The 26,475-nt window shown below is 40.5% G+C and overlaps 1 protein-coding gene and 1 long non-coding RNA gene across 2 annotated transcripts in view; one reads left to right on the forward strand and one right to left on the reverse strand.

The window, feature by feature from the left end:
- Window positions 1–26,475, forward strand: part of ccdc39 (coiled-coil domain 39 molecular ruler complex subunit) — a 64,074-nt gene that overhangs the window by 24,168 nt on the left and 13,431 nt on the right. Inside the window, exons 10-15 of the mRNA XM_069897131.1 lie at window positions 1,171–1,365; window positions 12,006–12,170; window positions 15,468–15,605; window positions 21,962–22,170; window positions 23,408–23,525; window positions 25,501–25,660. Coding sequence (XP_069753232.1) covers window positions 1,171–1,365; window positions 12,006–12,170; window positions 15,468–15,605; window positions 21,962–22,170; window positions 23,408–23,525; window positions 25,501–25,660 — 985 coding nt within the window. The remainder of the gene's footprint in view (window positions 1–1,170; window positions 1,366–12,005; window positions 12,171–15,467; window positions 15,606–21,961; window positions 22,171–23,407; window positions 23,526–25,500; window positions 25,661–26,475) is intronic.
- LOC138742566 (uncharacterized) lies at window positions 1,744–10,006 on the reverse strand. The gene is made up of 2 exons (XR_011344262.1): window positions 9,337–10,006; window positions 1,744–4,277 (listed from the first exon to the last, which is right to left on the reverse strand). It is a non-coding gene; the product is annotated as an uncharacterized lncRNA (long non-coding RNA).

Consider the following 26,475-nt stretch of genomic DNA (forward strand, 5'->3'; position numbering starts at 1 on the left):
AGTTATTGTCTAACCTGATACCTTGGTATCGGATTACTTGTGCTTGCCATTTAAATGGTGATTTTTTTTTTAAATTCTGTATAATCCGCATTACTCATTGGCATCACTTCACTTTTATTTGCGTTGACCTTGTACCCCAAAATTTCTCCATATTCCTTCAATTTCTTATGTAGTTCTTTTATTGATATCTCTGGTTCTGTTAGGTATATTGAGAAGGACTCCATACATCCCTTCTGCCAGCTGATAGGAGGTGCTGCAGCACTCGGGCTCTTGCGTCCAGATGAGGCAACAGTTTTTTTCCCCAAAGCCATCAGACTCCCAGAACATTTGTGGATAGAATACTGTGGACTGTCACTGTATACATCTTAATATTTGAATGTGTGTAACTTCTATGCTTATATTTATATAAATATTATCTGTGGTCCTGGAGAAAAGCTACTTACTTTACTGTGCGAGTATGGTACGAATGATAAGTAAAGATGACAACTTGACTATTTCCACGCCCAGCATGTTGCAGCCACACACAAAGGTGGTCATCAGAATGAGGGCCACGTTGGGTACACCTTTGTGCCTGTCATCTGTCAACTATTACATGGTGATCTTTTGGACCCTTTCCATTTTGGATCCTCATATGATCCGGAAGACTGCTCTGGTGACCTTGACCTGAGTGCCTCTGCTGCCTGGCAATGTCACTCCACTTATGCCCTTGCCTTTCCTGATATATTCAGCAAAGAGGTCTATGCAGCACACAAATGAGACTGAAAGAGAGGGAAACCTGCCTGTCTTCAGACTTGATGGGAAGCAACCTGTTTCCCACCCATCGATTTGGACTGCGCTATAATTATCATCCAGCTAATTGCAAGGGCCCTAAGGGTTGTGGATGACTTAACATGGAATTCCAAATTTACTACAAATTCTTTCATACATTCTAAAGAATTTTTCAAGGTAATAATAATGATAAAAAATTTTGTGATGCAGGGTATTGATTCATCTGAAATATTGACTACCCCTTGCATCCTTCATGCATGTTCCCTGACCTCCAGCGTTGTTTTTTGCTTTGGATTGCTGCATTTAGAGTTAATTGCGTCTCCAAACTTTTTTTTCTCATTAATGAATGGATAGAAGTATCAAAACATGTTCTTTTTTAACCTCATATACCTTTCATCATAGGAACTAGATGATCAAATGAAGTACCTGAAAGACAAGAAGTTTAAGAAGACTGAGGAGTTTCGTTCCATTAATGAGGAAGTCAAAACAAGTGCAAACCAAATCTCAGGAAATAAGGCAACACTCCGCAATCTCAGTAATCAGATTGACAAACTTGACGATGAAAGTATCAAACAACAAGAAGTCATCTATACCCAGGTAACCACAGGTGTATTGTTATTCATGTTGCTGTGTTGTATAGTGTTGCAGTTAACAATTTTTTTCAAGGTATTACGAGTGTTGTTATGTAATGATAGATATTTTTTGTACAACAAGTCATCTATACCCAGGTAACCACAGGTGCATTGTTATTCATGTTGCTGTGTTGTATAGTGTTGCATTTAACGATTTTTTTCTAGGTATTATGAGTGTTGCTATGTAATGATAGATATTTTTTGTAATGTATTAAAAAGGACTCTGTTTACACTGTAGTAGTTCTCAATCTTTTTCTTTCCACTCACACACCACTGTAAGTAATCCCTATACCATAGAAGCTCTGTGATTAGTGTCAGAAATAAAACTTCTCACACATGAGTCTCTTTAAAACTGATGACACGACAAGCTTTATTTACAAGTCTGCAGAGTTGGACTCAACTGGCTTCTCACCAGTTAAGCCCCGATACATACAGTGCATTGATTTTTATACCCTTATTGTTTGCCCTTCCCCTTCTTATTAATACTGTTTTAATTGGTTAGTATTATAAAAGCATTCTAAGTATAACTGCATTTTTAATTATCACGTTCGTTACGTACGCTGTGAACTCTACATACACTAAATTCTGTTTCTCACCCTTCTTATCAATCTTTTGTCTCCTGCATGTCTCTCACTATGACCATGAAAAGAAAGGTTTAAAAAAACATATTCAGCAGAACCTTTTGGCTGCTAGTAAGCTCCCTGTCCGTTCTGGCTTCCCTTTTTATGATTAATCATCACATTTTAACTTAAGTCATTTTAACCTAAATTCTCTATATAACAATCCACCCCTTTCTCTCTTTAAAATGTGTGTAATATATATAGATATGAATGGGGATTTTAACCTGGGGAAGAGAAACGTTTTATGATACATTAATCTCGTGCTGAAGTAAAATTCTAACAGGGTCTCCCAGTCCCCCTGGTTGCATAGCCTGTTGGACCATGGAAATCACCAGGCTGCGTAGACAGGGAATAATACAGGGCAAAATAAGTAGGAGGAATAAAATACCTCCGATGACCCACAAGAAGGTACGCCACCAGGTTCCCCCAAACCATTTGTCCATCCAATTTAATTGTGCAAAAGGATGCCAGGTTTGAACCGGTACATGGGACAAAGTACGAATATTATCAGCGATTTTTCGAATGGCTTGGCCATTATCATCAATCTGTAAGCAGCAGTTAGTCAAATTAAGCTTTCCACATACACCTCCTTCCGTGGCTAGGAGATAGTCTAGGGCCAGACGGTTCTGATATATAGCAGAGCGCATTTGACCTTGCTGGGATGCAAGTAATTGCAGGGCTAGAGCTGTTTGATTTGTAACAATTTCAAGGACTGCTTGTAAGCGAATAATGCGATTTAACATATAAATAGGAGTACGATAACCCCAAGATCCAACCTGAGCCCATGTAGCGGGACCATAATATTGAATTATGCGTTCTGGAGGCCAATCATCTCCCCATTGTCCCAAATGTACCGTGCTAGAGCGGGGCTGACGGTGTAATGTATCAAAAACCTTCACGCCTAATTTATGACCGTGATTGTGGGGTAGGAGGAAAAATTCTGGGCGGATTATTCCTAGGAAACAAGTTCCACTCCACTGTGAGGGAAGACGAGTATAAGCTTTATTACCACATACCCAGAATAATCCATTTGGGGATACTCCATACCCCCTTTCCCAAACTCTTTTAAGAACGGGGTTTGATTGGTATGGTCCTGTGATGGTGGAACTGGTACAATTCCAAAGCTGAATACTGCTATTAGACAGGGGTAGGCAATTAGTTTTAAAAACAGTGGATAAGAACCAAGTCAGGGGTTTAGGAAACCAAGTGAAAATACCAGGCGAAATGCGAATCCATACAGCCTTGCAGGGACTTTTTCCTACTGGGTATTTGCCGGTTCGTGAGAGACAATAAAAACCAGAGGGGACGTTAGAGAGAGACCAAGTTTCTCTTGATCTCGTTCGGTTAGTTGTCCAAATTCGGGAAATCATGGTCAATGAATTGAGGGGCACCCCCCACCAAGGCCATTGCTCTGACATCCGTGGACCCCCGCAGACCCAACAATTGGTTACATTAAAAGTTCTTGCAATTTTAGTTGCAAGATCTACAAAAAGGTTATCTCCCCCAATTGCATTACCGAAACTTTCATGGTTATTTGGATGGACTCGAACTAAGTCCGGCTGTCTTAAAGGGGCAGGCACTTTCGAGTGTGGAGTGGAACTTTTCATTGGAACAGTACGCTGGTGTATGCAAAACCAGAGTCCATCAGGGCATGGTGGGCCTGAGTCACCCTTCCAACCGTTAAGAGGGAAAGGAGTGGTATTAGGAATCTGTATATAATGACCCATATTATTTCCTTCTTTTTCCATACAAGGGGTATATGGATGTTGGGTGGTATTTTCTGCCCAGCATTTCTCAGGAACTGAGGTATGGGAAATGAAATTACCTTCCTTTCTTCCCCAAATGTGGTCCTGAAACAGGACCACTGTGTCTCTGCATTTCTTACATTTCACACCTGATAAAGACATAGGCAAACTAAGAAAAATCAAAGAACATAACAATAACATTGTGAATCAAGTCTTTCTGCGAAATCGTAAGGTAAGAGGTTTTTCTCCAGGAACACAAGTCCAATCTGAGTTCGTATCAGGGTCCTGAGGCGCCTCTACAGGTCCCTTAAATCTGGATGCGTGCGTCCACCCCTTCTCTCTTGTTCGTGCTGCAGCCTCTGTAGTTAAGAGAACTTGGTATGGACCTTCCCACTGGGGCTGGAGTTTTTCAGTTTTCCAGGTCTTGATGAGAATCCAGTCTCCTGGTTCCACTTTGTGTAAAGAAAAGTCTAAAGGCGGTGTTTGTGCCAATAGTCCTCTCTTTCGTAAATCTGCAAGAGAGCGTGACAGTGCCTGTAAATAGTTCCTAACAAATATATCCCCTTCCCCCAAGGTGGGACACCCCTCAACTGTACTCCAGAAGGGAAGCCCAAACATCATTTCATAAGGGGACAACCCTACATCTTTTCGTGGGGCTGTACGAATTCTCAATAAAGCCAGGGGCAGACACTTTATCCAAGGCATTTTAGTTTCCACCATTAATTTTGTCAATTGCATTTTTAGGGTTCCATTCATACGTTCAACCCTCCCTGAGCTTTGTGGATGCCAAGGGGTATGTAATTTCCAAGAAACCTGTAATGCATTACAAATCAATTGCTGGATTTTTGAAGAAAAATGTGGACCCCTGTCTGAGTCTATAGAATCCATTATACCATATCTGGGGATTATCTGCTCTAGGAGGAGGCGAGCTACTGTAGAGGCTGTAGTATTTACTGTTGGGAAGGCTTCCACCCATCTGGTAAAGTGATCTATTATCACCAACAGATATTTCCATCTTTGGACTTGAGGTAACTCTATGAAGTCGATCTGGATACGTTGAAAAGGGCGTATGGCTAATGGTTGACCTCCCATGGTCCCTGTCCTCATTACCTTCTTATTAATTTTTGTGCATAGGTGACAATTCTGCACCTCCTGTTGGGCCAAGGTGTAGATTCCCTTACACACATATTCTCAAAGCACTGTGTCACATAAGGCTTGGGTGCCCCAGTGGCTCTGATGATGCAGGTGTTTTAAAATATTGCGAGTTATTTCTTTATTTAGAACCATTCTTCCATCTGGTGTCTTCCATGTTCCATCAGGCAGCTGGCTTGCGCCCAGCTGAGCCATGTCCTTTTCTTCCTTAGCAGTGAAAATGGGAGCCTTCTTTATGCCTTGCCTTATTGGGATTAAGGTCAGCAAACGGACTTCTTGTTGCATGGCTGCCCTTTTGGCTTCTTCATCAGCCAGTCTGTTTCCAATTGCTGTCGGGGTATCTCCCCTCTGATGGCTTGGTATGTAGACCACTGCTATTTCCTGGGGTAATGTCAAGGCTTCTAAAGTCAGAGTAATCATCTGTTCGTGTGCCAATTCCTTTCCTCTTGATGTAATTAGACCACGCTCCTTCCAGATCTTACCAAAGGTAATGCACTACCCCGTATGCGTATTTGGAATCAGTGTAAATCGTTCCAATTTTCTTTGCCAGTATTCTGAGGGCTCTTTGCAAGGCATATAGTTCACAGGATTGTGCTGACCAGCTTCCGGGTAGTCTCGTGGATTCTACTACTTTCCAAGTATTTCCTTCTATTATAGCATATCCACTTCTTCTCATTCCGTCAACACATCTGGCGGAGCCGTCAATGTAGAATTCATATCCTTCTCCCAGTGGAGTATCGCAAAGGTCTTCTCGGGTCTTGGTCTGAAGATCTGTCAACTCGACACAGTCGTGCTCCACCTCTCTCTCTGTTTCACTGCCGTATAAAAACTGAGCTGGGTTGCAGCTATTAATCTTTGCAAACTGTAGATCTTCTCCGACCATTAAAATGGTTTCATACTTTAATATGCGAGAATCAGTCAGCCATCGATGGGCAGTTTGTGTTAATAAAACACTCACAGAATGGGAGGTGTACACAGTCATCTTTCCTCCAAAAGTAAGTTTACGTGCTTCCTCTACCAACAGAGCAGCAGCCGCTACTCCCTGGATACACGTCGGCCATCCGCGAGACACTGGGTCCATCATTTTGGAAAGGAAAGCCACTGGGTGTCGCTGACCGCCTTTTTCCTGTGTTAAAACTCCCACAGCTGTTCCTTGGTTATGAGTGACAAATAGCTGGAAGGGCTGTTTTAAAGAGGGCAGAGTGAGTACTGGGGCTCGTGTCAGGCGATGCTTCAAGTCCTCAAACCATCCCTCCTCCTCCTGGGTCCATTTCAATGGATATTCATTTTCATTTGTCAGCTTTTCATACATAAACTTCACCAAAGCTGAGTAGTCCTCTATCCATAACCTACAGTAACCTAAGAGTCCCAGGAATTGTCTTATTTCCTTCTTATTACGGGGTAACGGCATTCTAGTGATTCCCGCAATCCGTTCAGGGGTAATCCGTTTCTGTCCTTTACTTATCTGGTGTCCCAGATATACCACAGTTCTCTCAACAAACTGTAACTTGTTCCTGGACACCCGTAGACCCTTTTTCCCCAGATAATTCAAGAGTCTAATTGTATCTCCCCTCATTTCTTGTTCCTTGGGTCCTGATAATAGTAAATCGTCCACATACTGCATTAGTTGGGAATCATCAGATTGTGGATAGTCCACCAGGATTTGTTCTAGCATTTGTCCAAACAGGTTCGGAGATTCAGTGAACCCTTGGGGCAATACAGTCCACCGAAGCTGTCTCCGTCTACCTGTCCATGGATTTTCCCATTCAAACGCAAACATATCTCTACTTTCCTCTTCTAATGGACACGTCCAGAAGGCATCCTTCAAGTCGATAACACTAAACCACTCATGGTCTGGGGGAATCCGACTCATAATAGTATAGGGATTAGGCACCACTGGGTGGCGGGTCTGAACAATAGCATTCAAACTTCTTAGATCCTGAATTAGGCGATAGGATCCATCTGACTTTTTCACTGGGAGTATAGGGGTGTTATAAGATGACATGCATTCTTCTAATAGTCCGTCTCGTATTAGAGTCTCAATTACCGGCTGTAGCCCTTTTCTCCCTTCCAAAGAAATAGGATACTGACGTTTCCTTACCGGCTGATGACCTGGTATTAATGTGACATGTAAAGGTGGGATGTCCAGACCTCCTCGATTTCCCTCCTTATACCAGACTCTCTCGTCAATCTGCCGTTCATCCTCTTCCTTTAAAGCGCAGAGGTGGACTCGCACTTCTCCGTCCACAGGGAGAGCACCCAAACCTAGGAGAGCCTGTAAGTCCCTTCCTAGGAGGTTAAATCCAGCCGACGGTAACAACAAGAGGTCTTGTACCCCTTCTCTTTCTTCCAGTTTCACTGTTACTTGGGGAATTATTGATACCATTCTGGGAGCCCCTTCTATCCCAGAAATTGTCAAATTACTTTTTACAGGCTCAGTTCCGATTGGCACAGTTATTACACTACTTCGTTCCGCTCCTGTGTCCACCATAAACACCACCTCTTCTCCCTTGGGACCAATTTTTAGTTTTACCAGGGGTTCCCTCTTATACTTGGTCCCTAACATTTGGAACCCCTGACACCCCTAATCTTCTTCCATAAGTTCGAGGGCACGCAATTCCCTCTTGTATCGGGGGCATTCCCTCTTAAAGTGTCCTTCCTCATTGCAGTAATAGCACTTAACGAACCTCCGGGGTCTTCCCTCTCTTGGATATCTTGGATTGTTTAGAGGAAGGTTTTGTTTTCTTTCCCCTCTGGATTCAGCATTCATCTGTCGGATAGTCTGTACCATAACCTTTGTCGCCCTCTTTTGATCTTCTTCTTCTCTCTGCACATATACTTTTTGCGCCTTTTTTAACAGGTCACTTAGGGGTTTTTCGCTCCAGTCCTCCTCCTTTTCTAGTTTCTTTCTAATGTCCTGCCATGATTTGGAAACAAATTCAATTCGAATAAGCTGTTCACCCATTGGTGTACTAGGGTCCACGCCCGCATACTGTTGGACATTCTTTCTCACCCTCTCCAAAAAATCAGTAGGGGACTCGTCTTTCCCCTGGTGGTTCCCAAATGCCTTGGTGAAATTGTGACCCTTTGGCACAGCCTCCCGTATCCCTTTAATTGTCCACTCTCTATATTGTCTCATACTTGCCAATCCCTCGGGTATTCGTTTGTCCCACCTGGGTTCATTTAAGGGATATTTTTGTTCATGGGGTCTGGGGTCCCCAGGTTGTTCATATTCCCACATGAGGAGGGCAGCCCGTCGAATCATCTGCCTCTCCTGGGGTGAGAATAATGTTCCCATTATTGCCTGCATCTCTTCCCACGTATATGTGTTTGGTCCCAGGAATTGGTCAAGCTGTTCAGCCAGTCCTATAGGATCTTCTAATAGCTTTTTCATTTCTTTCTTAAATCCCCGCACCTCTGTACTAGTTAGGGGAACATTCATGTATCCCGTTCCCCCTCCCGGTCCTCCCATAGGAACTTCCCTCAGGGGATTTAGGCTTATTGAAAATTTTGATGGTCCTGGACCAGTCTGGGATCTTGTCCAGGGTCGGTTTACCGGTGGAAGTTTAGGGTCCGACTCCCTTAATTCATCCTTTTTTTTCCCGGCCCCTTTCGGGGCAATCAGATTCATCACCTTTCCCCTCCGGTAATGAGCTTTCCTCGGGCGCAGTAGGCACCGGGGGAATATAAGGAGGGGGAAGGTTGTCCAGAGGTTCCCATTTCTTTTCTCCCGCTACCCTCAATTTAAAACATTTTGTTAAGGATCCTGGCCAGGGAACCCAACAAAATGCATATGCTGACTCTTCTTGATTCACCTTTGGTCTCGAATTTACATATATGTTTAATGCTTGTCTAACCCAATCCTCATCAGATCCAAATTTCGGCCACCAGACCGAGGAACCTTTAATAGGTTGTTTCGACCAAAGGAGACAATATTGGACCATCTTTTTCTTGTTTTTGTCTCGATATCTTTTACTATCCCAATTTTCAAACATTCTCCCCAAAGGGCTGTCAAGGGGAACTCCCAGGAATTGTCCTGAATTTTCAGATGAGCCCTTAGATTTTGATCCTCCCATTTTCCCACCTAGATCTGTTTATCGTTGCTGAGGACCCTCTCGTTCTGGACCCTACTCCCTTCTTCTCAGACGCCTCGTCGGAGGTACTGTCCCTCCTTCGGTTACCGCTGAGGTTTCCCTGGGGTTGACCCCTCTCTTCTCGGCACTTCGTCGGAGGTGCTGTCCCTCCTTCGGTTACCGCCGAGGTTTCCCTGGGGTCTATCCTAGAGTCCCACGACAGGGTCCTCACGCCACGACAAAAGCTCTATACCTGATCTATTACGTTAGGTTTTTTATCCAAACAGGTGTATCCCGTTACACCTGTTACCCAATCCCCACACCACAATTGTAAGTCGTCACTTACCGGTGTCTTCCCGGGGATTGAACCGTCACCCTTCTCCTCTCCGTCTTGTCGTGTCACCTTGTCCGGATACCACTCGCTCAAGCCGCCCGAAGCGACGAGCAAGGGACTAGGAGCCGCTGAACTCAGTGGGGTGCACCGCCTCCGATGTCCCTCTTCTCGCCTCCCCTCACGGCCGGAGTGTAGATCCCGGACGAGCCCCCATTTGTCAGAAATAAAACTTCTCACACATGAGTCTCTTTAAAACTGATGACACGACAAGCTTTATTTACAAGTCTGCAGAGTTGGACTCAACTGGCTTCTCACCAGTTAAGCCCCGATACATACAGTGCATTGATTTTTATACCCTTATTGTTTGCCCTTCCCCTTCTTATTAATACTGTTTTAATTGGTTAGTATTACAAAAGCATTCTAAGTATAACTGCATTTTTAATTATCACGTTCGTTACGTACGCTGTGAACTCTACATACACTAAATTCTGTTTCTCACCCTTCTTATCAATCTTTTGTCTCCTGCATGTCTCTCACTATGACCATGAAAAGAAAGGTTTAAAAAAACATATTCAGCAGAACCTTTTGGCTGCTAGTAAGCTCCCTGTCCGTTCTGGCTTCCCTTTTTATGATTAATCATCACATTTTAACTTAAGTCATTTTAACCTAAATTCTCTATATAACAATTAGTAAGGTGGTATGTGAGTGGGAAGGGAAGATGGAGAATCACTGCTCTAGACCGAATTGTTACTGAAATATTTTGCTTGAGAAAAATTGTCATTGGCCTATTTCCTTTGGAGTTATGAAACTGTGCACATAACGAGTCAATTAGGTATGATTAAAACAGTGGTTTTCAAACATTTCTTTCCATCCATATACCACCATAAGCAATCCCTTACTAATCACAGAGCACTTATGGCATACGGAATACTTAAAGTAGTATGTGAGTGGAAAGAAAAAGGATGAGAACCACTGATTTACAGTATATTTGACATGTTAAAACAATTGTAAAGTGATTTCTATTTAAAATAGGTATGTCTGTTTTTTTAAATCTGAAGTTATCAATGGTAAGAATTATGATATTACAATCCTGGAATAATCTGTCATTATTGTTTCCATTACTCGAATGTTTGAAAATTTAGAAATGTCATTTGAGAATTCAGTGATATGCCATTAAAAGCTAGTTTCAAAATATTGCACAGCATAATCGACTTGTATTTGCAGCTTTCATAGGGACCATTGGCAATTTTGCATTTTTAAGTTTGGACACACAGTGATGACATTGTTGGCAATGATCATTCGTCTCTCGTCTATCAACAATAAATGCAAAGCACCTTCCCTCTACTCCTGTTGAATATGTTTTAAAGTCCCAATCTGAATAAAGAATTCCCATTGGATAATGGTGATATTCTCTCTCAAGGCATGAATTTGTTGGGTGTCTAAGGTTTGTAAAGGTATTTAAGGCTGATCTATGTTCAGAATCACAAGAATATAACACTTTTTTTTCCGTTTTTTATTCTTTTTTGGGAATGTGGTTATTATAGGGAAGGACTTCATTTATTCCTGTTCTCTAACTATCCTTTAAAGTTTACAGAAAGACACCATCTTCAATCACTATAACCCTTCTGGTAATGTTGCACAATGCTATTAAGCAAGCAGTACCAGGATTTACACCTGCTGCAATGAAGGAAAAGTTGTACAGTCAGGATCATGTGTGTCTTGGCAGGTAATATGCAGATTACTGTATTTTCTCCTGCCTGCTACACATGGCCAATATATGGAAGGTTTAGAGGCTTTTGTTGGGCTAGCATAGTCAAGTACCATGTGTTTTATAGATGATATAGCTATGATATAAGAAAAGAATGTTTAGAGTGCATCCAGAAATGTAATACCAAAATGCTGAAAAATTAAATTTATAAAAGATGCACTTCAAACTTTACAGTAGCAATGGTTCAAGCTGATGACTGAATTTTTAATGCAGTTGTTTTGAAAGTCCAGAAAATATTAATTGAATTAAAACTGATAAATATCAAGAGAACTAGGATAAAAATGTTTATTTTCTGTCTTATCTGATTTGTATTTACTACACACCTGTGCTAAACTGAAACATTTTTCCACAGGTAGTTTGAGAGGTAATATCTGGATAAAGGTTCCACTGATTTAGAAAATATAAATTGTCTGACCACTTGCATCAGGGTTAAAATTCAGATCAGAGTACTATTTTATCCTCTGATAACAAAACAGAAAATAGTTCTTCAACTTGTGCATGTTTACTCAGAAAAAAAGTGCATTTATTTCTATCAACAGCTTAAAGGCAGATAAAAAACAATGAATTATTGTGTATCTCTTGATGCAAAATAGACCATTTTGCAATTAATTCAAAGGCTGTTCTCAGATTCTGGAAGCATTAATACTTTTCAGCAGAAAATTCAGTGCAGAAGTTTGTCTTTTTGCACATGCACTGAATTCATGTCAAAGTATCAGTCACCACTCTAATTTAACAATACAGTATTTAATTCCAGAGGCTGGAATAATTTTTTTTTTAAGCATGTAAATACAGTTTGTGGCTAATACTCTTATGCACTTAGCATCAGCAAATGAAAACAAAATTCTTTCCTGGACTAGAACAAAAATATTTGAAGCTTGACTAGATTGATAAAATACATATTTTCTGTTGATAGGATTTTCAGATCCAGCAACTAGAGCGGAGGTTGGCCAAGTTGGAAGGAAATGTGAGCAGTATTGAAAAAGATATTTTGGGGGATAAGGTGGAAGAACTCACAAAGACTTTAGGAGAGAAGAAGAGCACAGTGAACCTATTACATTCACAACTTAAGAAAGTGCAGGTAATTTTTTGGCATGTACCATATAACTAATTTTGTCAATCGTAACCAACTTCCTTTCATGTTTCATTGATTATTTTGATCTTGTTCCTCTTTTCAGAATCTCTAATTTTACATCGTGATTTTAAATCAATTCCACATTATTTGTTTCATCAGAATATTGAGTGATTTTTCAAAAATAGCTAAGTAGCACTATGCAATAAAGTACAGATGTGCAAAAATAGAATTTGCACAATATCTGATCATATTTGAATATTTAATAAAAATTAGTTGTTAAAACAATTGCAAATTACATAATTCTGAATACAAGCCTGGAAGAAGTCATGAAATTGAGAATATTTAGACCAATAAACACTCCAGAGTTTTATCTGTGGTTCAATTAATCACAAAGCTACTAAAGTTCTCGCCTCTAAATAAGAAATGTTCCAGTTTTGAGTCTGACTCCACATACATCAACACAAAAGTCTTTTTTGAGTGTAGCACTGAGGGATTGCAGTGTTATTTTGCTTTTTCAGGTAGATGTTAACGATTCCATGGCAATCACAAGAAGAGTAGTTACCCCATGTGCTTTGGCCAGTATTTATCTCTCAACTGGATGACAGATTCACTAATTCATTGGACAGAATTTACAACAGCACAGCTCTGGAATATCAATGTAGATTTTTTTGCTTCATTCTCCTGATTGGGACTAGCAATCACTGCTACTGCTAAACCACGGCTGACATTTTGACAATTAAGCAGAAAACAAATGGGTTGAGTCATTATCAGTTTTTCCCAAATCACCATGGGTATGTGAATGAATACAACAGGACAGTATAAGTAGGAGTGACCACAAGGCTGTTGGATGGTCATAAACCTGAACAGTTCTTCTTCCCTGAACCAAACCGACATATTTGACTTAATTGAGACTCCAGCCTCATACATGACTTGAACTGTGATGCATTTAAGAGAGATGAGGCAACTTTTGTTTCAAAGATCATGAGTTTTGGAACTCACTTCCTTGAAATGGTGGTGCAAGCAGAGCCTTTGAATATTTTTAAGACGGGTAAATTCTTGACCAGCAGTGGAATAAAAGATTATGAGGTAGGTTAGATGCATTGTTGAGAAAACAGTCAGATCAGTCATGAACCTAATGAATGACAGAGCAGGCTTGAGTTGAAGAATGTCCTCTAAATTAGCCTGGTAATATAACTAGAAACACAATGCTGTCAAAATTTAGCAGGTCAAACAGTGTACTTTATATAGCAACGTGTTACTCCTTGTTAATATAACTGTCATATGAAGTGGCACAGCAAATCACTTTGTTGTATCAAACCATGACAAAAGATAACAGTCAGATTGCAGTCATTCAGAGATGCTCCAGTATCACATTTTCAGAGGCCCCCGAGTCAATAACATCCCAAATTTCTTGATTGATAAAGGATACATTTCAGGATGTTTTCGGTCTCCCAATAAGCCAATTAAAAAGCACAATAATGAAATTACCCTTTTATGAAAATTGACAAACTAGCTTCAAGAGTACTTTGCACAGACACATTTCCTTTTCATCAGTGTCTATCAATAACTTTTTATCAAGATTCCACAATTCTCATGAATTTCCAAACATCAACATATTGAACATAGATTTATATCCAAATTCCTGTCAATTTAACATCATAAATTCAGTTGAAATAATACAGATTAGTAGTTGATGATCGGCATAGACATAGTGAACTGAAGGACCTATTTTTGTGCAGTACAACTCTATAATTTTAAAGATTTAAGATTGTTTTTTGTTATGTAAAAAGAAATACATAAAGCTTTTCCATTGTCCTGTGTTACAGACCCAGAGGACCCCAAAATCCATCCGCAATAGAAATTCACCAAGACAAATGGTTACTTAAATAAAAGTTACTTTTAATTTTCTTTAAACATAAAAACAGGATCAAACTTTAACTTATTACTATTAACTTAACATCCTTCTAATTCTAAGCACACATGTATGTTATGCGTGTATATGTTCAGTATTCACAGTCCAATCTCATTTCTCACTCTTCCAATTTCACCAGTATCAGGCAATTCTTATACTGTGCCCAGAATTTAACATTCATGAATCATTACCAGCCTTTGGTGCTTGAAAGGTAAATGGTTACCACTCAGGAAGGTTCTTGTTGGTTTTCAGAGAGAGATTTGTTGCTTGTTGGATACACACAAACTGATTCCTTCTGATCAGCCACTTCAGTGTCTTGCTGAAGAAACTTGCCCCATCAGGGTTTTCCAGATGATAACCTCTTTCTTTCAGGTCACCACAGAGTTCTTTTTCTGTATCCCTTATCTCAGGCGAAACATTATACAGCCAGCCATCTTCTCTTGTATGGGGCACAAGAGCTTTGAACAGGCTGAACTCAGAACTCACAACCCATCTTCAAAATGGGGCTTCCAAAAGCCACTGCAGAAACACAGCAGTCTCTCTCTCTCTCTCTCATTCTCTGTCAACATGTTTGACTCTATCTGCTGGCAAAACCACATGATCCTCCTAAAACAGCACACTCCTCCAAAATAGCTTGCTGACTCCCAAAATCAATCCATGAGAGATCTATTCCTGAGATGGACCCTTCCATTTGCATCTCTTTGTGAAAATCTTCAGCACAGGAGTCTATTGTCTATTACATAAAATATAACATAGTCTGTCACACCTGTAAAAATATTATCTTGAATGGCAAATATAAGCTAAACCTTTCTCCTTTCAAAGGGGAAAAATAACTATAGTGTAACCATTTTAATGTAATCTCTTGCAATTGAAATATGAGAGTCTGAATAATTTTTTTTCTTGTAAAGAGAAAGTAACGACATCTAAAGCTAGTTGCACCCAGAGAGAATAATGAAGGAAAGGCACAATCTCAAAGGCTTTTCCTCTTTAAGTAACAATATTTTCACAATTGTTACTACCAGGATGTTTTTATCTTTCTTCATCCATGTATAACAGATTCTGTCAATGTGTCTCTTTCAGATATAACAAAAAACTGAAATAAAGCTTTCTTCGAAGTTCCTTTGACTGGCAATACAAATTGTAGATTCACAGGCTCTTGTATTGAAGTGATCGTTTGGCCTTACTTATCAACAGATTATGTCTATACTTACTATTTTCCACTTTTTATAACAAATAATTCATGCAGGATAATGTATGACTAATGTTTAAAAATTATGTTGGATGCAATTAAAATTTTTAAAAATGCACTATGTAGAAATAACATTTTAAACTGTGGATTATGTGAGAAGCAGTTCATGGGACACCCCGCCCATCTGTTTTCCTTATTGCAGAATGATATTCAGCATTTGAGGAGACATCTGGATAAGTGTGGAGAAGAACAAAATGATCTGACCAGTAAAATAGAAGAAATCCATCTTCACATTGATAATGGAGAAAAAGAATTAAAAAAGAACAAACTTGCTGGACAAGTAAGAGGAGAATAACCAAAAATATTAATTTGTATAAAAATGTTACTCTCTCAGATATATAACTCAAAGAACTATTTAGTAACTCTGAAATAAAACTAATAAATAATATTCACTTATAGATTGAGTGCAAGGATAGGCATAAGGTTCTCACCATCCAGGGACTATAACAGTCCTTCCAAGTGAAACAACAGTTCATTTAATTTGTGGAATCCTTGTAATCGGACCACAGTGATGACACAGTGAGCACCCTGTTGACTGCCACTTTCATTCTATGTCCCACTCTGTTGTTGTTAAAATAAGGTAAGCTTCAGGAACACTATCTCGTTACAATTTCAGGTAATTCAGTTTCTGTCTGTGTTAGGACTAACCATAGGCCCTCTCAGCTGGACCCTCCACCTTGTGGACAGTGGCAGGATCGGATCTTAAGTTGCGGACTCTCAGGTGGCAGCCCTAAAAGGCTGCTTGCAACGTTGCCTAGTCCACCTGAAAGGGCCTATTCATATCCAGAGGCGCCTTGTAGTGCCTCTGTATCTGATAGAGGTGGGGTGACTGGTGCCACAGCGCCACCTGTCATTAATATGGCAGCATAGCAATGGCCATCTTCCCTTCCCATAATCCCTCACACAGGTGGAACAGCTCTCTGTTTCCCACAACAGTTCCAGCTGCGTGGGGGATTATAGGGAGGGAAAATCACCATTGCTATGCCGCATTTTGAACCGCAGAAAGCAGCCCCGGTGCAGAAATGGCCAGCTGGACTATGTCAGACCACACCAGCCACCTCCCGACATCCCCTGCCGGCCACTGCTGACCTCTTTTCCCCAGCGGGGAGTTGGGTTGCCAGCTGATGGAATCATCAGCCCATTCCCAGGCAGCCGCTTACAACAGCTGCACATTCAGGTGCATCGTTGGAGGTGCTTCTGTTGCATTCAGGTGAGTATGTCTTTAGCCACAAGGGAGGAGATTATACAGCTTTACACTTGGGTGTTCAGGCCACCTGAAAGGGTCTCATTTCTGTTGTAAGTCTCCTTTATTCTCCTTTAGCACAGCTTGACTCACTGGATATGTCCTACTCCTCTGTATTTTACAGCTTTTGAAATTTCCTTTGTTTGTGTTCTTATTTTTTTCACTGCCTTCGTCTCATAGATTTGACTAATTTTCTCTCTACCTACTCTGATTAATCCATCAACAGAAAATCTTGTATGACTTGCTTCCTTGGCTTCACTGTATCAAGGTTATTATGGTTGGTGGGGAACAGTTTGACACACACTTTCAGGCATTGGGAATAAAGTAAGAAGTGACCCAAAGCTGACATGTTTTGCTGACATTAAGAAAGCATATATTTAGTCAAAGTGAATTAAACTTTAGTGATATTATGGAAATATATCTTTCCTAAATATAACATATTTAAAGTGAAACACAATGTATCAATAATAATGGTCCTTTCACTCCTATGAAGTAACTAAATGCCCACTTAACTATTAAACGTGTTAAAAATTATGGCAATGTATTTCTCCTATCGGAGAAAATGTTTAATTGCCAAGAGGAAAAGGATGCCTTGACATCATCTCCTGATATGCAGAGCAATTCGAGGAGTAAATTGCACAAGGCTACAAAGGAGGAGCGACACAAGTTTTGTGAGAGAGTACAGAGTACATCGACCATCACGCCAAGAAATGTAAGATTAGTAATGTGAGGCCAGTGGCATCAACATTGTCGTCATTGTACTGGGACAGAAATCAAGAATAACTTCTTGATTTTGCAAATGTAAAGTTAACTATTGGTGTAAGGAAGTTGTAAAACATATGTATCAGAAATGTTATTCTGATGGTGAAAATTTTCATGAGTTATAAAGGAACTCATCGAAAATGACAACTAACTTAATTAATGTGTATTATGTTTCTGATATTCTTTCGAGATGACCTCTTCAGTGTGCCTTGTAAAAAAAATATCTGCATCATTTACAATCATAACATCCAGGTACAAATGAACATGTGGGTGAGATGGGGCTCTATTCAACACTTTTATTCTGTGAATGAGATGTTTTGATCTTTCCCTATACAATCAAATAGCTTGCCTTCCAAAAGAATGCAGGTTAACACTTGCACCAGAAAGTAATCACTTTTAATTCCATTCAGAAACTATCATCATCATGGCCCATCCCTTCACGAGCAAAGATGAACACAGTGCCTTGTAGCTCTTCGGCCCTCACAGAACCTTTTGTAGTTGTTGGCACATTGTGATGTGCCACTGTGGAACGCCATCCAGCGTGATTTTTTTTGTATGCCCTCCCAGTCGGTATGGTTGACGTGGAATGACTGGAGATCGCGCTTGATTACGTCTTTGGAGCAAAGACATGGGCGGCCAACAGGGCAGGGAGCATCTGGTAGCCCACCGTGGAGGACATCTTTGGGCAATTGGCCATCCTCCATACGGACAATGTGGCCAGCCCACTGCAGGCAGCGAGGGCAGGTGATTGAGTAGAGGTCCGTACTTCCAGTCTTCTCCAGGACTTGGACGTTTGTGACTCTGTCGCGCCATGAGAAGCCTAGGATGGATCTGAGGCAGGGGAAATGGAATGCGTTAAGGTGGTGTTCTTGCTTTCTGAATGTGACCCAGGATTCACAGCCATAGAGAAGAGTACTCAGCACACAGGCCTCGTAGACTCTGATCTTCAACTTGGTGGTGAGATGGGAGTTATCCCACACGTGGGCACGGAGGTGTCCGAAGGTAGTGGATGCTTTTCCCAGGCGTGTGTCCAGTTCTGCATTGAGTGAGTTCCTTGTTGTCATGATGGAGCCCAAGTAGTAGAATTTCTTTATGTTGGCGAGCACTGACCCATTGATGGTAATTGATGGAATGTCGTGGGTTTGTTGGCTAAAGACGACCATCTTACCTCGGCTGATTTTTCAGATCAAATTCAGTGCAGGCAGATACAAATGTGTCGCACAATGCTTACAACTCTGGCTGGGAATGAGCCATGAAGGCAGCATCATCTGCATAGAGCAGTTTTTGAATCCTAACTCTTCTGATTTTGGTCTTGGCTTGGAGCCTGACAAGATTAAAAAGTTTTCCGGAGCTCCTTGTGTGCAGGGCTATGCCTGAAGCCTCTGGAAAGAAACTAGTAGATATAATAATGGTCAAAGGAGATTACATGCTACTTCTTTTCTTCTTTCTTCTTTGGCTTGGCTTCGCGGACGAAGATTTATGGGGGGGTAATGTCCACGTCCGCTGCAGGCTAGTTTGTGGCTGACAAGTCTGATGCGGGACAGGCAGACATGGTTGCAGCGGTTGCAAGGAAAAATTGGTTGGTTGGGGTTGGGTGTTGGGTTTTTCCTCCTTTGTCCTTTGTCAGTGAGGTGGGCTCTGCGGTCTTCTTCAAAGGAGGTTGCTGCCCGCCGAACTGTGAGGCGCCAAGATGCACGGTTGGAGGCGATATCAGCCTACTGGCGGTGGTCAATGTGGCAGGCACCAAGAGATTTCTTTAGGCAGTCCTTCTACCTCTTCTTTGGTGCACCTCTGTCACGGTGGCCAATGGAGAGCTCGCCATATAACACGATCTTGGGAAGGCGATGGTCCTCCATTCTGGAGACGTGACCTACCCAGCGCAGTTAGATCTTCAGCAGCGTGGATTCGATGCTGTCGGCCTTTGCCATCTCGATAGAGCCTGCAGACATGCTACTTAACTGCATATTAAATCCCTTGTTGTAAAGAATATAGTAACCTCCATTAAACTATATAACAATTTTATTTTTCTTCTCAGGTAGGTTGACTGGACTGGAAAAGGGGTTCAAAGGTTGCACTTGAAGCCCTTGTTCTATGGTAGAGGTCATGGGTTTAGAAAGTTTTTTTTGAAGTACACTCGAAAGTAAAAGTTCTTATCACATCAATATTTCCCAATTCACCTTTGTCTGCAGATAAAGTTCACTTCTTACCATGCTAATGTTTGGGAACTCTGACCGTACCTATAACATCTACATTACTTCTGTTCCTGTCTGGCACCCCTCTTTATGCAGGTAATCAATTACTTCCCTTATTCAGCAATGGTAAAAGTGCAACTCCAGCCTGTATGGAGCCCAATACATAAAGCTTCATACAACGTACATAATTATTGAAATTCTTGCTTGCTGCATCTGAACAGGTACTCCATAATGGTAAAAGTGCAACTCCAGCCTGTATGGAGCCCAATACATAAAGCTTCATACAACGTACATAATTATTGAAATTCTTGCTTGCTGCATCTGAACAGGTACTCCATTTAAAAAGAACAATATGTATAAATTGAATTAAAAAGAGACAATGAATACAAAAGATAAGTAATGAATTTTCAGTTATCCCAGTAGAAGAAAATAGTGCAGATGTCATTTTGAAATGTTGGAGCAGTCCATGGCTATTGTAAGCTGTTGGAAAGAAACTGGCTTTTCACACTGCCAAGTACATATGAGTTAACCCTCCAAATCAGGTCCAAATCGCGCAGTGTGACAAGAAATAACTGGGCAGGGTAAGCCTATTTCATCTGGGCTCTCAACTCTGCTTGGAGCAGAGTTGTGAGCCCGGCTGAGTTAACTCACCAATTGCCTTCTGATGTGAAATGACAACCAGTTCTACCAGGTATGATTAGTGATGTTAGTGCCTGCATGCTTGCATCAGTCTGGCAGGTAAATTTTACAGCTCTGCCAGCCCCAGTGGCCAAGCTCTGACATTCCCCTGCCTGCTGCCTGAGCCCCTTCCCATGCTATGCAAGCATGAATTGAGCTCCCCTCAACAGTTTAAGTTCACCAAAAGCAGCCACCTCTACCTCTTCGAATAACGGTGACGTTACCTGGGGGACTGGCGTGAGGGAGTGGACAGATTGGGTCCAGCATGAGGGGAGCGGATCCAGCATGAGGAGCTGCTTGGCCATGGCTCTGCAGTCTCTCCTAGGCACTGACAGCACTGCAGAGGTGGTGTCTCGCTCGCAGGAGGCGGGTGGCTGGTCCACCATAATGTACTCAGCTTGGCTGCTGGCTCTGAGCAGCTGGCACTGGCTGCTCATTCACTCACTGGCCACTCTGAGTGAAGCGGCCGGGACAAACTATTGATCAGTATTTAGAAAACCTTCCATTGAAAAATAACACAAAATGTATTTTTTGTTAAGTGAACAGATATGGTAAACATTTCAACAATAAAAATTTGATACATTAATCTGATTGGGATTTTTATGTTTATGAAGATCATAATATCTAAAGCTCCAACAGCTGAGAAATGTCACTGTGCAGTCAGCTGGCAGACAGAGTGCTGGATGTATACGTCACTCACAATGTCACCGCTGAAGGCGGGACCCCCCTCTTAAAATCCCGAGTAGCAGAATTTCCTGCAAATAATAGTGTAGTGTGAAACACTGCTGGGTTCAGCTTGTCCTGCAATTTTTTCCCGTTCCCTATGCACGTTGGCAGTGAGAAAAGGGCAGCTTTCGAACCTAGGAAGTGCTAGTTTTCTGTATCCTGTGCCTTTTGTCTAAAGATAGCAGTGAGAAAAGGTTGTGATGGGGTTCATTTGTGATGTGGCTGCCTTCTTGAGATAGCGCTTCACCCCCTTCCACACTGCCGATTACATGTGGGTTGAACCGGGTAATTTACCAGATCAGTACCCAGTAATCACATGGCGTGAAATGTCCCAACTGGGGGCAGAAACCCCCCTTTAAAATGCCAAGTTGCTGATTAACCAGGTGAATCATGGTGCAGTGGAAAGGCTCCAGGAGTGCAGCAGGCCCAGTAAGTTCACCCTCTTCTTCAGAGGGTTGGCAGTGTGAAAGGGGCTATAACAAAGATGAGAGGTCAGAGCCTGCAATGGCCCTGGTTCTTTTTGCTACCTTTTATACTGTAGCCTTCTGCATTCCTAGGTGCAGAGGTTTGAGTACCATACATACTTCAAGAAGAATGTTTTGGGTTGAAAGCAGGGCAATGCAAATTCACCAGATTTACAACTGTTTTTTAAATAGTTAAATTGTAAAGACAGTGAATAAATTTTTTTTATTATTTTGAGTGTTGAAAGTTGAAGGGCAATTAAAGCATTTAATAGAAGGATTGAATATTATTGGTCAAGAAACTATTGTTGTCAATGGTGGAAATCACCCAGTCAGTGCCAATTAAGAATGCAAAGCAGGAAGCACCGTTTTAAATAAAGGGTAACAGAAATCTGGAATTCTATTGTGGGATGTCCCCCGCAAACCTTTTTACTGTGTTTTGAGCATCAGTACCACAATTTTCCATTGCCATTTTAATCAAAACCATCCAAAATATTGAACATTCTTTGAATTTGTGAATGATGTTAATGCATGCCCTTTACATTAGCACCAACCTATTTTCTCAATCCTTCAGGATTTAATGATTGAAGATAACCTTCTCAAGTTGAAAGTTAACCGTCTACAGGACCTGCTCCACAACAAAGCTGATGATGTGTTGTCTTTGGAGAACCGAAAGCTGCGGCTTGAGACAGCAATGAAGGAACGAACCGAAGAAATCAAAATTCATATGGATATACTGCAAATGCAGATCAAGCATATTGAGCAGGAACACCAAGGTGTTAGGTATGTTAATTCTCAAATTGACTGATAGGACCCCAATTTTCTTTGTGAATTGTAAGCACAAGTTCTCCGTGTGACTTGGGTAGAGGTCATGGTTGGTAAGCAAAAGGTCAAGGTTGGTAAGCAAGAGGGCAGAGAGGAATACGGAAATGGGGTTACAATCAGATCAGCTATAATGTTATTAAATGACAGGAGGCTTGAAGGGAAAAAGTGGTCTAATTAACATGGTCTTATGATGTAACTGTACAACTAGTTGAGTTGTGCTGTTGTGCGTGTCACATGCTAAAGTTGGAAATTTGCACAGTATGAAGCAGATGACATTGATCCTCGTTGACATTACAAAATGGACACAATGATACAATTAGTACCATATACTGTATTAGCCACAAATAGGAAACTTGCTGTTTAGCAGCAGGTCCTTCCCATCTACAACTCCAATCCCTGCCCCCACCAACATTCATTAGAGGGCTTATCTACTGCCTACAAGTTTGTTTTTGTGTTCCAGAGTTAGTTGGCTGACATCATCATGATTTTTTTTTTAAAAAACTACGTGTTAAAATTCAGAAATAAAAAAAAATGAAGTGTCAGAAACACTCAGTCAGGCAGTATCAGTGAAAGGAACTGATCAAGTTTTTCCACTATCAATGTTAACTGTTTCTCTTTCCCTAGATGCTACCTGACTTGATAAATGTTTTGAGATTTTTCTCTTATTAAGTTATGTGACTTGGAGCATTGCTGCTAGCTGGAGCTTTGAACAGGCCACAAATCTCTCTATCTCTAGCAGGCACAGCATACTAACAGAGCTTTGAACAGGGCACAAGTCTCTCTATCTCTAGCAGGCACAGCATACTAACAGAGCTTTGAACAGGACACACAGGGTGGCACAGTTATCATAGGTAGTACAATACAAGATTTGATCTTGTCTTGTACTGTCTGTAAGATTTTTTGCTCTCCCGGTATCTGCACAAGTTTCCTCTGAGTGCTCTGGTTCTGGTTTCCTACGTGGGCAAGGTTCAAAATTAAACTTCTCTTTGGGCAATAATACTTTTGAATGTGAAATTCCTGTATGTATTACTGCTAAATGTGTTTAATTCAGTGTCTGCCAGCATGGAAGTAGAATTTTCCTGGATCTTCAGGCAAGCTCAATGGCAAATTTGCACTAGAAATTGATAGCAAGTCCAAATAAATGTATTTTTCCTGAATTTTGCTTTATTATACACTTCTCTCCCTTTCAAATCAGTGCTGAACTCCATGAACGATTTTCAAAAATTGATAAAATGAAGAAGAGGTATGAAATTTCTTCAATGGAACCACCTGAGGGTGAAGAGGAATGCACTCAGGCTTATTATGTAATTAAGGTAAAAAAAAATTACAACCATTGGGCTACAAAATGGAAGGTGATCTTTTTACTCATTGCCATGAACAAGGCAAATACTGAACATTTTGATTGTTTAACTAGTTGAATAAAGGAAGACAATCACAAAATTATGTAGACGCCGTGGATGAAATAAAAACACAAAATGCTGGAGAAGCTCAAAGTCCTTTGTGTAGCAAAGGCAACGATACTTCACCCATGTTTCTGGCTCTTCTTCACCCATCATCTCCTGCCTTGCCACACCCCCCCCCCCCCCACTCTTTTGTTCAGATGCTTGCTGGCATTTTTCATACTTTGAAGGGCTCAAACCTGAAATATCGGTTATGTATCTTTGCTACATAAAGGACACTGTTTGACCTGCTGAGTTTCTCCAACATTTTGTGTTTTTAGTTGAATAAAGATGTACATTAACATTTTAAAATAAGAATTTCTATGACCAATAAGTTAATTGCAAACAACTTGTTCCCCCTGTTTGTACAATTTTTAGAAAAATATCAATTTGCTGTCCTTCTGTTCACTCCTAATTCAATCAACCTTTAGTCCTAGACCATGAAAACATCCTGAAAGTACTAAATCATTCTCTGCAAGAATACCCTTTTTACCATCTTTATCCAGGAGCCTAATGGAGTGCCCACAATACCAACACCTGCTGGTGACTTAATTATTCAAATTGGAGATCAAATGTAATCCATTTTTCTTGAAGTAGGATCTTGTTATTGGGCATTTGACCATTTGCCATGAAATCTGTTGAAGCCTATTATGTTTGTTCACAGGTGAACTGCTTGAATCTATATATAGTTTAGCATTTCTAGCTTCTAATAAATAGTACCAAAGCTAAGGTTTTATGAAAAATTAATGTATTTATGTTAATTTTTCCATGGGAATAACTATGAGTAAAGAATTCAAATTGCAAAATGGTTTATTGGGGCTATAATAGAGGTAATACATACTTTCTTCAATGTATAAAGATTCCATCCAGCAGTTTCAAACCTTTCCCTTCCTGATGGGTGCTCTGATATAGCGATGGAGTTGAATAAGTATAATAATCAATATCCATTATACAGCAGATCCATATGTTGAAGAACCATACAAACTTGCATTAATATTGTCCTTTCATAATTCCTTCAGGATATCCTGGTTCTTTAAAGCCAATGAAACATTTTTGAAATATAGTCACTATTGAAATGTGGGAAGCATTAAGTAATCCTTTAGAAATTGAAGATGCAAAAAATTGATTTCATCCAAATGTATTGCTTTTCACAAAATTTCAAATTATGTTTTAGATTCTCAGAATCAAATCTTGTGCCTTGCAGTTCAAAGCAAATTTTTGTTGAATTACTTCTAATTGTTCCCCAACTTGCAGTTTTGAACAGTCAGCAAGATTAAACACAAACCAAGTTTATCCATTTATCAGTGAGCAGATTCTGAGAGCTGAAGCACAATAACATGCTTGTTAAATTTGATACTAATTGGTGTGTGAAGTATAGGAAAGTGTGGTCCCTTCGCAGCCAATAGCAAATACTAATTGGCTCTATACTACATTTTGAGGTTAAAATGGACAGTTCGGAGAAGCAGAAAATGTGTTTTCTTCTGTTTATTGTTGATTAATGACCTGGAAGTAAAACCGGAAAGGTCTCATTTGCACTTAATTTTGGCAGCAAAGTAAATCTCTGGGCTGTCCCAAAAAAAGGTCTTGGAATTTCCAATATTTGAAGATTTCAGCAAATAATCTTTTCTAATGCCTGATTGTAGTTCTGAGTTCTTGTATACAAGAATCAAATAAAGTAATGCATTGAGATCCCATTCATTTTTCCCAATGGTTCTCACCAATAAAATGAAGGGTTATATTTTATTGCTGCTCATAGATTTTGTAATGCATATAGACTTTTTGCTGTCTCTTTGGTAAAATCAGGACCATTGAAATATTTACGTGTAATTTTTAACATAATTGCATTTAGGTTGCTCAGGAAAAAGAAGAGCTTCAGAGGCAGGGGGATGAGCTTGATGCCAAAATTTCCAAAGGTGAAAAAGAATTAAGAGCTCTGGAGAATACACTGCAGCTCCTCCATAATCAAAATGTGACTTACCGAAAATCTTTCACCAAGGTCACAGAAACAAGTAAGTCCTTTTCCACCACTTGTGAATAAGAAATGAATAATTATTTCCTTTTTTAAAAAAAATCATTTGTTGCAGATGGTCGAAGTGGAAATTTTCCACTTTATTTTAAAGAATGATTTCCCTTATTGAAAGACTTGGAAGGTAAATGGAAGGGCACATAGGTGGCTATGTTATTTTAAATCTCTCCTCCCAAATGGTGACTTTCTGAAAGCAATGCATAAAACAAACGAACCCTGTTTTCAATATAGGGCAAGAAAAATAACCAAAAATCAAATGAAGTGTTGCATTGGACTTCAAAGATACCCAAAATTGTTTTGAACCTAATTCATGCCACATCATCTTCACAGTCATGTATGATAGCACCCTACAGTGAGTGTTTGGATCATTTCTATATGCATGTCCTGAGCAAAAAAAAACTAACTGCTGGAGGAACTGAATTGCACAGCAACTGCATGGCGTGGGGTGGAAGAGGGAGAAATTGTAGATGTTTTGGGTTGAAATGCTGCATCATGTTCAAATGTCTGTTTTACGGTTTATCTGGGAACTTTAGATCCAAGAATAAGATGCTGCTGCCTCAAAACAAATTGAGAACATTTCCAGAACTCATTGTGGAGCGAGCACATTGCTCTATGGATTGCTGCCAGCATGCCTTCACCTCCTGCACCCTGAGACATATCCAAGCCAATGACCAAAGTGGGATACTAATTGGTGTGTGAAGTATAGGAAAGTGTGGTCCCTTCACAGCCAATAGCAAATACTAATGGGCTCTATACTACATTTAGAGGTTAAAATGGACAGTTCGGAGAAGCAGAAAA

Source organism: Narcine bancroftii, chromosome 9 (assembly GCF_036971445.1).
Source record: "Narcine bancroftii isolate sNarBan1 chromosome 9, sNarBan1.hap1, whole genome shotgun sequence".
NCBI classification, from domain to species: domain Eukaryota; kingdom Metazoa; phylum Chordata; class Chondrichthyes; order Torpediniformes; family Narcinidae; genus Narcine; species Narcine bancroftii.